We start from the raw sequence: 17,705 nt of genomic DNA, 5'->3' as shown, positions 1-17,705 counted from the left end.
CCTCCTGCAGTATTTTAAGGCCTCTTATATAGATAGGATGTTTTCTCACTTTTATTACATTTTTGTATTGATGATGCCATATGCTCAGGAGGTAGAATGTCGTTATGTTCTTTCTGATAACTTCTAGCTTCTGAGCAAAGATAATGTTTCAGAAAAATGAAAAAAGGCTAGCATAATATTAAGACATGGGAAGAAAGCAGAGTTTATCAAAAATGAATGCATTAGTTGGGAATGAGAAAAACAGATGGATGACAGGTCAGTAATGTCAATTAATTTATATTAGGACACATGAAATGTAGCAGAGGGTGGCAGGTGATTAGTTCCAATGAGATCGAGAAATTATCAGCCATAATATGAAATTGGCTCATACAGGACAGGGAACATTGATTGGGCTTCCACCCTGCAGTGGACATAATATAGGCTTAACGCTAACAATGAGCAAAGCCTGTGAAATTAATGCTCCATGAAATGAGCAGTACTGCACAGATTGCTGTGCTAGACTTCCCATTTTGCATGTTTTTACCAGCTTATCCTGCACGCTGTTCAGACACAAAGCTTCACCAGAAAAACAATGTTATACTTGGTGAGGATAATGCCAGTGAATCCAGTGTTTTATCTACACCTTTCCTTGCTTAAGTCCTCCTCCAAACTATACGATTTTTCTTGGAAATGTTCTGCTTACAGCACACCAACCGATCAAGTGAAACAACTTTTTGGGGTCCTGCAGGACGCGCCCTAGTATGCAATCACCATTTCACTTCACATTACAACATACTGGTGGTAAAAATATTCTCTGGCAGGGTACAGAAGCGCATGCACTGAGCTAGTTTGTGCAGCGCGGTCTATTCCAGAAAGCTGAACCTATGTTTGGTACAGAATTTTGTAACCACACGATGCTTGCACAGATTGAATGTGGCCACACATAGCAACTTCTGAGCTTTTTTATGAAATGATCTCGCAGTATCTGAAAACATTTGTTTTTTTGTTTACTTCATAGTTCCCAGTGAAATATTTCTCTTGTTCCTCTCTTTGAATAATGGCATTTGGTGTGACTAAGGTGTTCCTAATGCCTCACTATGAGATCAGAAAAACGATTCTCCTTGAAATTGCTTCACAAGCATTTCCTAAGATATTGAATGACACTGCTTGCACATGTACAAACATTTGCTAGTTTTATTGAGGGTTGATGATAAAGGGAATCAGTTGGTGCATCCAAGCCGGACAGAGATTGACTGGCCCTGAAAAGGGCCGTTTAGTTATGTATCTTGCAGCTTGTTCCAGGTAGACAGGGCTTCATTCTGTAGAAATGGTAACTCATCACACTGGTTCCCCAGCATGAAGAACATAACTTGATGCTAACACTGACTCAGATGTTCTGAAATGTCATAGAGGGTACATGAAGGCTGGGTACATGAAGGTTGCAGTTATACTAACTGTACAGTCAGCATGCTTGTGTGATATGTGCATAGCTGCATCAAAGCCACGTGTGAGAATTGCATGAACAGCTGAAAATCTCAATGGCAGCATAGCTTAAGAAGTCTGTCATCCCTTTTTTCCAGTTTCCAATATCATCCTTTCCTTTTCATGCATCTTATTTCAATATATCTGGGGTTTTAATTCCCAAAACCACGATATATAATAATGAGAAGCAAATTTTGAACATCTGGTGTTCTTTAACATCTTCACTTGTTTGCAGTGCAACACCAGAAACACAGGACAGGGAAGGAGCAAAAGAGAAAGAAAAGACGGCGCCGACTCTGAAAAAGACGGCACTGACATCATGACACGCACATGTCGTGATGTAAGCTGCCCAAAGAGTGGCCTCCCGTGAGAATAGTGAAGAATTGGGAATAGGATCTACCAGTAAGGGCTTTGTGTGCAATTCACAAACAGTGAAAAAGATCCACCAGGGGTGAACCACAGGTACATGGTGCACTCTGGTTGAGAGAGAGCAGAGTAAAACAGATGTGCCAGACAGGAGATTATAAATGGTTTTGTCTGGAGCTGGTGCCAGACCGAGCTCTGATTAAGCGTAAGGGAGTATTGAGCGCCAGGCCAATCTGATCCCATTCCTGTGATGGGGTGCAATGTGATGACAGGTGCGAATTCCATTTTCTTTTTTTTCCATGGGTTTAGGGAAATAATTTTTTAGGGATCAGATGAAAATACCTCCGACATACATAATAACATGCTTATTCCTGGGCGTAGTCATGCCTAGCCACCAGATTGGGAGAAAAAGGAATGTTTCCCGAAATATGCGATAAAGTGCTTGGTGCTACGCCGTGACGGAAGTATTGATAAGTGCTTTGGAAATCGGTACGCCATTTCTGTAATCGTTAAATATGCAACTGCATGTGCCACTGCTAGGGATAGCGTGACACTCCCAGCCATTTCGGGGTAAGCCGTTTTAATCTACATGAAGATGTTAATGAGCCCGTTCTCCATCACAGCAGTAGCTGTGGCCATTCCTTCAACTAGGCCTACTGCAGCGCCAACTAAACGTCTGCATGAATTTAGCGCTAGTACCGTACATAATAATCAGCACGTGCCTTGGGTTCACTTCGATGGTGTTGTGAATTCATCTTGCGTGACAATGGTTTAAGTTGCATGCGTGCCTTAATCATTATTGCAATAGGAGACCATGATTTATCGTCACGCATGGTGTTGCTTAGCTCGGTCCTCAGTGTTCGAAGCAGGTTCCGCCTTGTGAGTGCATGAGAGAGGCACAAGAGTTGATTTCTGCTCTGTGTTTCTATAATTCAGTAGCCTGTATTATACAGGAAGTGGATAGTGCTGGTGTGCGTCAGCTGCCTTGATGCGCTCTCAACCGCCTGCCTAATAAGACTGATAGCTCATTCTATCAGCGCCTTGTCGTACTCCCTCCTTACACTGCGACATGTCCTCCACTTGGAGGACATGATGACGGAACAAGATGATACGAAGCCCAAAACCGCAATGTTTGCAAGCCACAACCCGAGCAAACAATTCAACGGTGAGGCCAAAAAAATCTACCTGACTAGGCCTGGAGCAACAAGCCAGAGAGCATATTCTTGGCTGGATAGATGGATGGATGTGGCCGTACCCTTTAGATCGGGCGGCGGCTAACGTCACCTAGCCGTAATGCTTAGTGAACTAACCACTAGATTTTTTTTCCCCTTTAAATAGTAAAGTTGGACGGGTACTTTGAAGTGAAGGGTTTAATTTTCAATCGTGCCTTGACTTTAGCCACCAATCAGATAACCTCCTTCTAGTTAAGTCTACCCGCTTGAAGTCTATTTTGCCCTCCCTGTCCCTAAACACCAGTGCTTTGAAAAACTCTGCGCCATCATCTTGAACTATAAGGTAAAGCCCTTTACAGAGCATTGTCAAGTGTTCGGCAGTTTTTTCTTTCTCTTCGCACGCACTGCATATTGTGTCTGCCTCTTCATATTTGGCCCGATATGTCTTGGTTCGCAATACTCCCGTCCTGGCCTCAAACAGTAGAGAACTACCCTGAGTATTATCATAGATTCTTTCTTTGGCAATTTCCTGCTTAAAAGTTCGATAGATCTCTAGTGCGGACTTCTTAATCATGCCAATTCTCCACATGTCAGTCTCCGTTTCCTGCAGTTCCTTTTTAACCGATAGTTCTTTCTCGTTTGGCCACCTGCTGTTTTCTAAGTATTTACCAGTCAATTTCCTGGTTCGCTTCCTCCATTTTGTATTGACATTCTTCATGTACAAGTAGCTGAAAACCTTCATAGCCCAACGCTCCTCCCCCATTTCTCTCAATCGCTTCTCAAATTTTATCTTGCTGCTAGCTTCCCTGCCATCAAATGATGTCCATCCCATATCACCTTGTACTCCCTGGTTTGGTGTATTCCCGTGAGCTCCTAAAGCAAGCCTGCATATTTCACGTTGCCTAATTTCTAATCTTGCTTGAACTTCTGACCTCATGCACAAGACCGCGTTGCCGAACGTCAGCCCAGGAACCATGAACCCTTTCCATATTCCACTCACAACATTATACCTATTGTAATTCAACAGTGCCCTATTTTTCATCACTGCTGCATTCCTGTTATCTTTAGTCGTCACGCGTATTTCGTGTTCCCTCAGGTACTCGGTCCCATTGCTTATCCATACGCCCAGTTATTTGTATTTATCTGTTATCTCTAGCGTGACTTCCTGTATTCTAAGCTCACTACCTTTGTTATCATTAAAAATCATGACTACTGATTTTTCCTAACTGAATCTAAAATCTAACCTATCTCCCTCATTACCGCAGATGTCCATCAACCTCTGTAAATCTTCCTTGTTGTCGGCCATTAGCACTATATCATCTGCGTAGATTAATGCTGGTAGTGCCTGATCAATGAGTTTTCCTTGTTTGACTAAAGAGAGGTTGAAGCCAGGTCCCCTTGCCTCTAATTTGGCCTCTAATCCTTGTAGGTACATCATGAATAAGAAGGGTGACAGTGGGCACGCCTGCCTAAGTCCACGTTTCACTACTGTGGGCTTGGATACCTGTTTTTCCCACTTTTTAACTACCTTGTTAGTTTTATAGATTTCCTTTAAATGATTAGTGACTCCATCTTTTACACCCAGTGTGTCTAGTATTCCCCACAAGTCCTCTTGAACCACGCTATTGTACGCTCCCTTGAATTTCTGCAGGCCGGTAGGAAGCTTCACAGCGCAGCGCCTGATCCTGTGAAACGGCGCAGCCATACAGGCAGGGCATTCAATTCCCTCCCTATTTTTTGTATACTACTGTCCTTGTGTACATCGTAGTGATATGTGGGGTTTAACGTCCCAAAACCACTATATGATTATGAGAGATGCCGTAGTGGAGGGCTCCGGAAATTTAGACCACCTGGGGTTCTTTAACGTGCACCCAAATCTGAGTACACGGGCCTACAACATTTCCGCCTCCATCGAAAATGCAGCCGCTGCAGCCGGGATACGAACCCGCGCCCTGCGGGTCAGCAGCCGAGTACCTTAGCCACTAGACCACCGCAGCGGGGCTTGTGTACATCGTAGAACACATAACAGTAATGATAGCAAACAGATCATTGATTCGGGTAGGCTTGGTGTTTTTATTTAAAATGGAACAACGAGGAAGCTGCTGAAGCTCGTGCCTGTATACAGCTGCTTTATATGGAGATGAAACTTTAACGAAAAAAAAAATGTAATGATAAACAGTAGGCTCATAACAAACAACATTTCTCTGAGGGTGCATGGAATATATGTCCCATGCAAGGCTATGCGTTGCAGTCCTTACTGCATTAATTATGTACACGTACTGCAGGGCATGCAAGGGTATGCAGACACACGCTGACGAAATGACATTTTTTGCTACATACAAACGTGCACCGCACCAAATAAGACGCACGTGTTTGTATAGTCAGGGAACACTCGTGAATATTGATGAAATCACACAGCTCGCTTACAGTATAAAACAAACACAATTGCGAACAATAAAATGCGACGCTGTTTAAAGAGGCGGACCCAGGTTACGAGGAGAATTATCAGTATGGCATACACACCACGTGTCAAGCTTTTGCAACATCTAAAGAGACTGAATATGGAAAGTTGCCTTTGTAAGTTAACATGACAGTACCAAATGGAGAAGCCACACGAGAGAACAATTCATCGTGGGCTAAAGAATGTGTTTTAAATATTATACACAGCTTTGCAAGATAATATCGACGAGTTTTACTCGTCTAGGTGTGGGAGGTGTAGGCCTGATAAAATGCGATGTTGCTTCAGAACCTTTCTTTCGTAATATTGCAATTTTATTCAACTATTTCAAACGCGGCACCGTATATTTCTACTGGGTGCACGAACACGGCAAGCAGGTGGCGGGGCAAAATCTTTGTAACATTTTATTACCGAAACAGCGATACTAGCAATGCTTGAGCTGCACTTGCTGTTTTCTAAATTGTAACCTCCTCAATCTTATCACTGTGATCAGGAAACAGAGAGGAAAAGTACAGCAGTAGTACGTAGAGAAATATTCAATTTCAAGCCCTTTAGCAATATCATCTAAACAAATTGCCAGTTCACTGTTGAATTCTCGATGGAAACAAACAGCTGATCAGGGACGCAAGCTTGGCTTGGCACTGGCTTGGCCGTTCATACAGAGCCAAAAGCCGCTGCAGGAAACTGCATTGCGGATCGTATTGGGACAAAATATTTTATACATTTTTGTTTTCTTTGTTTCATTTGTCTAATTGCTCTTGTGATGGCGTGGACCGCGCTTCGTGATCTCATGTACCGGCGCACTGTTTTTAAGTTTAGTATGGCGCACGATAATACATGATTGCGTGCTTTAATTTAAAAAGGTTCGCGAGTATGGCAGCAACACTGCAATGTCGGGAAGAGGCACGGGGAAGAGGATAGTAATAGAACCAGTAGCAGCTGCATGCCCGGGTGGAGCGACTGATGCCCAGATGGAGGAATGTCAACCCGATGCCTCTTGTGTTGGCCGTTCTGGCAGTTCCGCTGACTGTAAAGAAAGAGACGACCCCATCGCTTGTCCTCTTCTCTTTTCCTTCGGGCATCAGCGACAACATTGACGGACGACGTGTTCGACTTCACCGTGCACGTGAGTATAGGTTGGTTTTTCATTCGAGTGAATTCTTGTTCAGATTTGCAACTTGTCGACTTCATCCTGATCACCTGTCACCGGCAATAAGTCACATACGTGTGATATTTAGGTGAAATAAATGATAATGCACATTTTCTGCTCCATTTGCGTGACTTAGCTACACCAGGACATGAGGTAAAGCCTTTGTCGCCTAGCCACTAGCAGGCAAGATCGATCACTCGCATCCTTCAGTTCACGAATCAACGCGCCTGCCTTAAAATTAGTAAGCTGCTCGCAAAGAAATCTTACCGAGGCAATTTTGTTTTCTGTGAACAATGCACCGTAGATTTGTCATGAATAACAAAAAAAAACTTGAAAAATAAATGTCGCGACCATTTAGAAAACGCCTGTCTAAGAGCTAGACGCGGCATTTTGTTAAATGCTCATTAAATTCAGTATGTTTTCGTAGTTTCTGCTTGAAATTATTATTGTCTATGAATTTCATGGCCCAATCTTTTGCTTTGGCTGAAAATCTCGGCGGCAAAAACTTTGTTCAGTGTCCCTTTAAGGGCAGGTGTAGATGCCATCATTTCAGTCGCAAATCTTTTTGCTAGTCGGTCGGCTGGTTAACAATAAGGGTACTAACTAGAGTTCCAGATTTCATCAGCAACACATCGTCATGGCTTCATCAGGTGCTGCATTATATACATTCTATCCTCGTTTTTAAATAGGTGTACCGTATGGTCCACTGTTACAGGAAACAAGCGAGCTCATGGACAGTGAGCCATGTGGCGCTAACTGGCAGCGAGCCTTGTGAATGGGACGCATGCGCATAGAATCGATGTGCGCCCAGTTTTGCCTGCCATTTCTCCGCCTGTACGCATGACAGCATTGGAAAGCGCATCCGTATTTTAGCTGCGCAATTTTAGCCCAGTGCCTCCTGCTTCAGGGATTTCCTGTGAGCACAAAAAATGCATGGTTTTAATCGTTGCTGCAGTGTTTTGCAAGTTGTCACCGTAAAGCACATCATATTTTTCGCATAATGCTCGCTGCAACTAGCAAGTTTCGATGACTCAAAATGCTGTTCAGGTCTGATGTAGCAAACATTTTAAGCTCGTCCTCGTGACCATGAAATATTGGTTTATTAAATAATGGAAGGCAGAGTTGGTATCAGTTGATTTACAGTGTGAAAATGAAAAGTGCGAAGGACCGTGCCTCGCAAGTAAACCCCGAGAGCATGAGCAGAGAAGTAGCAGATGAGGATGCTCATGCGCTGCATTTCCAAATCTCACCAGCACTAATGCTTGACGGACTGCTGGCCACGCACTAGCGTGTTCTTTCTGAAACAGGACTTTGGCCTTGTAAGCAAGTTCTTGAAGGGCATAAGTAAAACGTAGAATGGGCCCCCTAAATGCACCCATCCTTGAACCATTGGGCTTATGAATTAGTGCCCTTTTCAAAATACAACTATTCTGAGCTATAAATTGTGACAGAACAGTGCACGAAGCTTAAAAATGGGAAAAAAGTCTTTAAATGTCCCTTTTATACATGGTGTTCTTGTGATGTCACTTTTGCCGTTGTCGCCCTCTCCCGCCATGCCCGGGTAACTCCCTGGGTACCTACGGCAGTTCACGTGCTGCAGTGCGGTTTGTTGGGGGCTCGTCATCTGTTGCTGTGAACGATGTGGAAGCATTGTGGTTTTTTGTTGTCTTACTTTAACGAGCTCATTGGATTAGGAAGGCCTCGCTCATTCACTCGATACAAGACCAGATAATCAAGATGTGCGACACATATACCAGCCATGGCGTACACCGGCTGCCCGCCACAACCTATGAGGGCCTATTATCTTGCTTTCACTACAAATTGCCTGGCCCAAAAACAAGTGAAAGCTCAAAATCTCTCGAGCCGCAATTTTAAGAGTGGATGTGCGAAGCGCAGCTGCTCCCATCGAAAACTAGTCGTGCAGAGCTAGGCAAGTTTACAAGAAATATAATATTATGAATATATTGTCACGGCCTACGCCACCAAAGTAGCAATGACCCCCACCCCCCCAAGTGTTTTAAACAGTGCTGATGTTGAGCTTGAGCCTCTTTGATTGCAATTTGTGGAAATAGTCGAGGAAAATATTATACAAGGCAGATAGCGACTTTGCGTGGTGTGTGCCGCGATAATGCCAGTCATCACTTTATTTTTCGCGTATGCTTTGACACACTTTTCACTTTGTATTTTGCTTTTGTTGTACGCTAATGTACAGTGGAGTCACTGAACATGATAGAGACAGTGTATAGAATTAATTGACTAATTAAAAAAAATCCTGACGCCCAACTTGAACCGATCGGCTATACTTCAAAGGGAACTAATATTGTTTCCCATTCTTTATAGTTTGTTTCAATGCAATACCAAATCTCCGCGATCGCCATCACGATTTTAACCGCCTTCCTCGCCATCATGATTTTAACTGTGGACAAGTTTGTATGTACAGTATCTTGGTAAGCTATATCTGTTTGCAGGTAAATACTTGGCTATGGCACTTAGCCGTAATGAAGTTGCACCTGAAGATGCAAATATTGCAAAGTTTCTTCAGGTAGCTTTTGTTAATCTGCACCAGCCAAATACGCTGGTACTTTTAGGAAAATCGGAATGTGCGTTCTCAATTTCAGGTTATAACTTTCAGCGAAGAAACACCCTAAGCTCTGCTCCCTCTGCGTGGACTACTAAATCAACTTGCCTCACTAGCAGCTCATAATTTCTCAAACTTGCATCGTGAGGCAAAACTAAACGGGTGCAAGCACGAGGAGACAACATGGCAGTTGTAGGCGATAGATTCGGTTGGTGCCCGGGCAAGTTGGTGGCGCATTTCGGAAGTGATGAAAAGGTGCTGCGAGATGCACGTGCACACTTTGTATAGTTGCTGTATTGGACAGCAAACTTTTTTCTTATCTGAGCAGTTTTACCAAAGGAAGCTTCATCATATAGCGTGATAAATGAAGCGAATCCACAGGTTGATCCACATCATAGCCTCGCTGTGCTTTTGTACTTTTTTTAGCTCGCAAAATTTATTTGTACATATAAGTGACAACTTGCCAGTAATAAGGCAGCACTTGTTTCTTTACCATATGATCATCTCCGGTGTGCTGCTGCCTCAATATTTCAAATTCTAAGCATTTACACCATTGTATGCTAACTTTTCCTTCAAAGTGAGACAAGCCACATGTGTATCGTAGATCAAGAAGCATGCCAGTTTTACGTACTTGCAAGGTAAACATCAGAAATGCACAGTTGATCAAAAATACTAGTTTAATGGTGCATCTACATAGCAGAGCACCTGTGGCACCTCGGGAACAAGATAATGCCACATATGTTACAAGAGATAATTAAAAAAGACAGGGGACGTTCCGTGAACAAATGGAAACAAAAATAAAATGGCACGTGGCAGCGAGCGAAGGCGGCAAGGGGGGGGGGGGGAGCCCGTGGGACTTCAGCGGATGAACGTAAGGTGTGTGTTTAATATGTGGAAGAAAAAAAAAATTCAAAATTTCGACGACTGAAATGAGGGTGACTTAGTGAGTGCGCTCATGATGAGAGTAAACACGGTTATTATTTTTTTTTTCAAATCTCTTTTGAAAGCCACAAAAAATCTGTATGTGGTGCAGCCTAACAGAAGGTCCGTGAAGGCAAATTATGAATTCGTCGTAGTACAAAGGCCTATTTTTTTTTTGTTGTTTTCATGCGCACCATCCCCGCCGCGGTGGTCTAGTGGCTAAGGTACTCGGCTGCTGACCCACAGAGCGCGGGTTCGAATCCCGGCTGCGGCGGCTGCATTTCCGATGGAGGCGGGAATGTTGTAGGCCCGTGTGCTCAGATTTAGGTGGACGTTGAAGAACCCAAGGTGGTCTAAATTTCCGGAGCCCTCCACTACGGCGTCTATCATAATCATATAGTGGTTTTGGGACGTTAAACCCCACATATCAATCAATCAATCATGCGCACCATAAATAGTGCTCAAAATTTAGTTGCGTATGTTGTTTTCATCCTCGCTGTATTCCGTGCTGTTTATGATGTAAAAAAAAAGTAGCACGCTGAAGTGGTGCTGCTTTTGGGCAACAGTTGAAAATGGCGGGGTGCATGAATGCGGAATACTGCCGCTTACACTCAAATCACTCTTGTGGTCACCTCCCACTGTTTGCAGCATGTGTTGTGTATACACAGCTGCATATTTCCTAGCTAGAAAATTTGATTTTAGGTGTTTCACGCCATTTTCCATGTAACTATTCCACAATTGCACACACTGATCAGCAGGCTTTCAATTGCGCTGAAGGACACAGGTGCCATAAAATTTATAGTCGATTCTTTCAAGAAACCGTATGTAAAGGCTGAAGCTTCATGCGTACATACACACACACATACCATATTGTTTTTTGTACTTTATGAAAGCTGCGAAGGTCTCATGTGCCTCCAAGCGTAACCTGTCTTATTTATTCTCCATCACCGCAAAAGTTTTGTGAGTTTCAAATAAAAGTACTTTGCGCATGGCCACTTTTGGGTAATTTTTTTGTGTAGGTGTTATTTGAGCAGCCTACAGTGTTTACTTTATAAGCCTGTATGTATATGTTGCATTATAAGGATGCAGAATGTGTGTAGCTGTACAATATAGATGAAGTGTAAAAATTAAGTGTGTCTATTGTAGTGTTCTTGCAACCAATCTTACCCCCGTAATCTAGAACGTCCCTCCACTCAACGCTTCACCTTCACTTGAGATGGCTGATGGGAGCGCCGTCTCTAAACAGAGAAAATTGCTGTATGTCAGCAATAATCTGCTGTGATTCTCGAGTAGCGCAGCGTCGCTTTCAAACGATCAGCGGCACAGTGCTCAACTCTGTCTAGTGAAGGGTGAAAGTCGAGTCGGGGAGCGTTTATGAATATGGGGGTTAGTTTTGTTGTCTTGTTAACCTGCCATTAACACTGGATTGATGCTACTTTGCTCTAGCTGTACAGTGCTCTCCAAGGCTCAAGGAGGCACCGCACGGGGAAGGCTCGGAGCAAACCATGCGTGAGTTTCCTTTCATTGTTACACTATGCACGTATTAAGTGATAGACTTTAATGTATGCTATTTGTATTGTGCAAGTTTTTGGGGACATACAACTTCCAACACTTATATGTTCTGACGAAAATCACGCAAGAATGAGAGAAGCTTGTGCAAAAATTATGCAAGAGTGTAAGAAGCTTTGCAGAAGTCTGTGAAATGAAGTTTTGAAATTTTGTGGCAATGTGTCATTGTACAGTGGTCAACAGTCTTGCTCAGCATGCTTGACTGCAGGGCTCCCGGCTGCACAGGCGCATCTACGGAGTGCCTGATGCATGATGGGCCAAATGTCAGCCTGCACACTGGTGCCTCTTATCCCCGTTTGTCTGTTACATCAGTGTCTCTTGTAAAGGGGATCAACTGTGCTACCTTTTTTTTTTCGAATGTAATGAGTTCTTTTTCCAGATTATTGTTGTTTTAAGGTAGAGCCTCTCATTTCTATCAAATACTGAAGATTCTATTTTTCCTTCTAGATGCTATGAAGTCACTCCTTGTGTTACAATAGAGTGAACACTGTTATGAGAAAAGCTACTTTATGGAGTTAACTCACTCCATATTGACTTAACACACAGAATTGGTGAAAACTACACTCCATTCCAGCTGCATTAGGAATAATATTCATTTGCATACTTCTGTTTCTTTTGTTTGTTTGTTGGCGGGAGGTTTGGAGTATAGGGTGGCCAGAGGGCACTGTGCAGTCTTTCTTCATCTTCCCAATTTTTTGAACATCAATTGATAGCCGTATGGGAAGCAGCCAGCATGCTGAAACAGCGGTGCAAGCATGCAAGATGTTCACCATTGCATGCAGTCAGTTGCTGTGAGCAACCTACTGCATACAATTAACGTCGAGTGGTGAACTAACGCTGCACTACATCGCAATTTGTTTGTTGAATAATTTTGCAACAGAATCAATGGAGTTTTGGATAAATTTGTGTATCTGCCTGGTTCATCAAAGCTGCAGAGTCAAATGCGGTATATACTCGCCTATTATGTGTACTTTTTTTGTCAATCCGGTCATGTGCGAAGCTAGTAGGAATCGCTGGCCTAAAAGCTCAACTGGGAATATATGTTGCAGGCGCTGTCACAGCTGTCTCAAAGCGGATTGTCATTTGTTTGCTAAGCCTGTTCAAATGCCCCCATTTTCTTGAAGTTCTTTTGAACAGTGCTCACAAAAACCAGTTCCCACGACAGGGTTATACCAGAGAACATAAGTACTCTCCAATAATTGTCGGGAACCCAACGTAAAGTAAGATGCAGACAAGGAAGCGCGATGCCAACACAGTGCTGTGTGTGTCGCCCTTCATGTGTGTGTGTGTCCATTCCTTGTCCCAGTCTTCTATTGCGTTGTGTTCCCTCCGATATCTAACCAACACACCCAAGCTTCTATGCTAAGTCTTATTCAACGCGCTCTTCTGCTGGCTCCCATACTGAATATTGCATGTCGAAGAACTCCACGCTGAAGTGCTTAGCGGTAGCACGGTTTCAATTTTCTTCGGTAAGCTTTATAACAGCAATCTGCCTCGTATATAATTATTGTAGCCTATCACAAGGAACGGTAAAAACGCAATGGCCAGATGGCGAAACCGAAAAAAAAAATGAGTGCGAAAACCTGCCTCATCTAGTTGATGTGACAGGTCCTGGCACGCGTTTAACATCTGTGCTGTGTCTCGGGAATACATTCTTGCCGTGGAAGAGGTGGGAAGATAGGAGGCAAACCTTTAGGCATTTCGGACTACACATAAACAGGTTTCAGTTTTCAAGTTCGATATTCTAGGGAAAGCATAAAAGTTCATGGAAGAAGGGACCTTGCACTCAGTCCATTTTGTGTAAGACTGCACTCGCCTGCTCAACAAGAGATGTGCCTGACCAGAGCATCATGAAGTCAACTGTGTCTGTGTGTGTGCTGGCAAGGTGGCTCGGGCTGGTTGGGGAGGGCAAAGTATGCGAGCAAAAAGTTTCTTGTAGTAAAGCAGGCTGGCTAATTATACTGGTGAGCAAATTATGTGAGGATGCAAATTGGGCGAGTAAATATGGTATGTACTCTTGTATGTTTCAGCTCTATTGCTACGGATCCTGCGGATCCAACTTGGCATCCGGCAGCAACAAAGAGAGGTTCTGCAGGAGGTGCGACAGCTGAAGCACAAGGTACGGCTCTTGTCCGTGCCTCAGCACGCCCAGCCAGCACAGCGCCCCTCTGACCTTCCCCGGCTGCCTGCTGGTACAATTGGAGAAGTGGAGGCAGCAGAGGCAGCTGTGCAGAGTAAAGCTGTGGCTGCGGCTTTGGTGTATATTTCTTGATTTTTAATATGCCTATGTAACATGCAGAAATTGAGTACTGCTTTAAGATACTGTGTTTCGGGAAACAAACTAGTCAGGTTATCTCATTAGCCACTGTACTACAGTCGAATATGAATAATTCGTACTCAAAAAGGCCAGAAAATTTGTTCAAATTAAAAGAAGTTCAAAATAATGAAAGTTACCGTAATTACTTGAATCTGACACGCTCCTTTTTTCCGGTTAAGAGAGTTCATAAATCGCATGTGCATTAGAATCGAGTACGAAAAAAAAATGAATATGGTCATTCTATTGCCATCGCCACTTACAAAATGGCCGCCCCCTACGTGCGTCGGCATGGCGCGTCGGTCATTTCTGCCTATGTGTTTCCCATGCACGGCACTTCATACGTGTGCTGAGGAGTTCGTCATCTTGTAGTACATTAGCATCGACGGCATGGTAGGGCCGACTCCAAAAACTCGACGAGTGCACCACAATGCTGCTTCTAAAAGAGAAGTCGTCGCGTGTGTCTAAACGGACAGAAATCGGGCCGCATCGCGGTCATTCGGAGTTCCCGAAACGTGCGTGCGGGACTGGCGGAAACAAAAGCAGAATATTGTCAACAGCAAAGATTCACGCAAAGGCTTCAGTGGACCACAGCAGGGTCGGTTTCCACAAATTGAAGAGCTGCTCGGCGAGTATGTGATTAAGCAGTGAGCGGCACAGCGGCCCGTGACAACAGAACTGCTTCAAGTGCAGGCTATGCAGTTAGCCTTAGAAAAAGGGCTAATGCAGAGCCATTTTAAAGCGAGCAGGTGCTGGCTAACGAACTTTATGAAGAGAAAAGGCGAACGGGCATATGCCGGAAGTTGCTGGAGGAGTACGAAGAAAAGCTTCAGAGTCTTCAGAGGTTCCTCCTAAACTTGCGGCACAACAACGGCTACCTGCTTGGGCAAATAGGGAATGCCGATCACACGCCTCTTTACTTCGACATGCCTGGCACCACAACCGTCTAGGAGAAGGGGGCGAAGCAAGTTGTGTACTGACATCGGGCCACGGTAAAACTAGAGTGACAACAATGCTCTGTTGCACGTCAGATAGGCATAAGCTTCCCCCATACTTCATATTTAAACGGAAGACGCTCTCAAAAAGAGTCGTTTTCGCGAGTGGTGTGATCAAGCGGGCCAACGAGAAAAAAGGGTGCGCGTTGCAACCGATGTCTTAGTTTTTTTTTTTTGTCGTGGAAACCGGGCGTGCGTTACAATCGAGGGCGCGGTAGAATAGAGTAAATACGGTAAACGAGCGGAGGGCTCACCATGCAGTGATGCATGTGCATGGAGAAGTTTTATTCACAAATTACAGGACATCCGTCATTAATTAAAGTAGTCAATACATGTCTGTACATGTTGGCCTTGCAACGAGTCAACAAGTTTTGCGTGCAGTTTGCAAAGCATTTGTACTTCGGCTTCAGTATTCTCCTGGCAAAAGAAGTTGCGCGCGGCAATGCCCAGTGCTGACACTCTTCGAAGACAACTGTGTTTCCACTGTTACTATCTGCGCTGCAGCCGGAGCGTGGCCAGCCCATGATGAGAATGGAGGAGCGTCTCCACCTGGAGAAAAGCAGATCGGCATTCGAGAGAGAAACACTCCGCGGCAGCTTTTTTTTTTCTCTTCATGCGCGGTGTTGAAAGGAGAAGAGTCTCTACATAGCAGGAACGAAAAGCAGGGAAGCGTGACACCGGCGCGTTGCAGATCGGCATGAGAGAGCCAACTCTGTGCGACAGCTTTTTTTCCCCTCTTTCTCTTCATGCGCAGTGTTAAGAGGAGAAGGGTCTCTACGTGGCAGGGACGGAAAAAGCCGAAGCGTGGCACAGGAATGTCACAGATTGGCATTTGGCAAACATTCAACCGCAGTCTTTTCTTTCCTTTTCTTCATTTTATTCTTCAAGCACAGCGATGAGGTGTCTGAAGTGCCACCGCAGGATTGGGCGGGGTGCTGAGAGCATTTTCGGAGCGCGGTATAGCTTTGATAGGACCACAGCGTCAGTTCGAATTAAGTGTGTTGGAATTAATGAGATTCGACAGTATTTACTATAGTCTGTGAAGTCCGAGTGAACTGTCCTAAGCTAGCAGACGATGTAGGCGGCATCGTGTGTTTGATGGGCAGTGACTAGCAATAGCCTGCTTAAAACAGACATTCAGTAATTTTGTTCATTTATCACCCTATTTCGTGTCCGCTGCGGCTCTCCCTACTTTGAGCTACAGTTCACCCTGCCTTGTGTTAGCCGATTTCTTACTTTTTTAAAAATCTAACATGCACCCAATTTCGCAGTGTGAAGAAAAATGCACCTTTGTTTATTGTGATGAGATTTCTATAGCGACATGCCTCTTTGTTGGCTATCACAGAAAAATATAAACAGCAAATGGTGCGACCATCTAGTGCGACCTTTATTTTTCTATCAGTCTCATCTATGACCAAGATTTGGTCGCTCTAAAGTTGCCTCTTAGTACGCCTTGATCATGTTCATTTATCTTGTTGTGCTCTGCTTACAATGCATTGATTAAAAACATGTCCAAGCTTCTTTTTGAATTCCACATATTTTATCGTTTTTCACCTGTAGAAGCTACTCCTGGTCAACATTCAGGCAAAGACATTGTAACCTCGAAGAAACGTGTATTGGAATTTGAGCACTGTACAAAGTAATTATACTATTTCATAGCTAGAATCAATATTTATTAAGGGTTATAACAGTGTTGTATTTGATTTCATAACAGCGAAACTGCATTCAGAGAAGGACTCTGAAAGGTTCTCACACTGAGTGTGAGAGGGCTGATGTGGAAACCATTTTAGGTCAAGTGAGTTGAAGTTAGCGTAAAAAAACAATGAAATGTTGTGATGCCCAAATATTTAAGTTGTTTTTAGTGTCCTCTTCTTGCAGATTTTTATCATGAAAACATTTCGATGTGCTGTTGCGTTTACCCCATCTATGCTTCTTGCATTTTTTTACAGCGCAAGCACCTCCTGCAGATTGGGGGACGTGGCCTCCGAGAAATTGGTGTGAATGCCATGAAGGCTGTATTGGCACATGACGTGCAAGTGCTGTACAGCCTTCATGGCAGAAAAAGGAAAAGGGCCTTTGTGAACCTGAGGCTCTGTAGATTAGTGACAGGTTAGACTTGTTCATTGTTTTATGAATGTGTACCCTTGTGTATTCTCTGTACTGCAGTGCTTCATGTGTACTATGGTATTTCTGTTCTTGTATGCAGGTGTCATCTGCCAAAAAGCAGGGTGCGACCAGGCGGAGGCCCTCAACTTTATTAAGAGGTGGCTGCCAGGGTCTGGTGATCGCTGTGGGGGCAGGAAGCGGCGCTTCAGAGAAGCATTTGTTGTGGAGCAGCCCGATGATCCCCACTCTCAGAGTGCAGATTATCGGCTGCTCGCGGCGGCTGGCTTCCTGCCCAGCCACAGCAGCCAGGGCCTTGACAGCACCACTGTCACTGTGCCCCCAACGCAACCTGACCTGCAGTAGAGCGGGCCTTTTTTAGTTGTGTATATATATTTCTCAATGTATACATTTTTTGTTGTACCAAATAAATAGAAAAAAACAAAGAATAAATAGTCTGCAGACTGTCGGTGGTGCACTGTTCGGCTAGCTGATGCTGATTCGGAAGCACCATCACCATGTTTTAGTTACAAAAAGATGCTCTAAACTATGAATATTCTCGATTACCATGTGGGGAACATATGTGGGGATTGCAAGTGGGGGACATACGCTTTCAAC

General features: G+C 44.0%; 1 protein-coding gene across 1 annotated transcript; it reads left to right on the top strand.

The window, feature by feature from the left end:
- The first annotated feature begins 6,447 nt into the window (after window positions 1-6,447).
- Window positions 6,448-17,454, top strand: LOC142775364 (uncharacterized). Its single transcript, XM_075876729.1, has 5 exons — window positions 6,448-6,583; window positions 11,553-11,615; window positions 13,706-13,794; window positions 16,934-17,093; window positions 17,191-17,454. The coding sequence occupies exons 1-5, from the start codon at window positions 6,448-6,450 to the stop codon at window positions 17,451-17,453; spliced, it is 711 nt and encodes a 236-aa protein (XP_075732844.1). The 3' UTR covers window position 17,454.
- The last annotated feature ends 251 nt before the right edge of the window (window positions 17,455-17,705 follow it).

Source organism: Rhipicephalus microplus, chromosome X (assembly GCF_043290135.1).
Source record: "Rhipicephalus microplus isolate Deutch F79 chromosome X, USDA_Rmic, whole genome shotgun sequence".
NCBI lineage: Eukaryota > Metazoa > Arthropoda > Arachnida > Ixodida > Ixodidae > Rhipicephalus > Rhipicephalus microplus.
The sequence above is the reverse complement of the archived record's forward strand: the minus strand, read 5'-3'. Positions and strand labels throughout refer to the sequence as shown.

Excerpts from the sequence above, each read along its gene's own strand:
- LOC142775364 (XM_075876729.1), top strand. The coding sequence starts at position 6,448 with ATGCCTCTTGTGTTGGCCGTTCTGGCAGTTCCGCTGACTGTAAAGAAA. Across the intron at positions 6,584-11,552 it reads TGTTCGACTTCACCGTGCAC|CTGTACAGTGCTCTCCAAGG; the intron begins GTGAGTATAGGT and ends ACTTTGCTCTAG. Across the intron at positions 13,795-16,933 it reads TGCGACAGCTGAAGCACAAG|CGCAAGCACCTCCTGCAGAT; the intron begins GTACGGCTCTTG and ends ATTTTTTTACAG.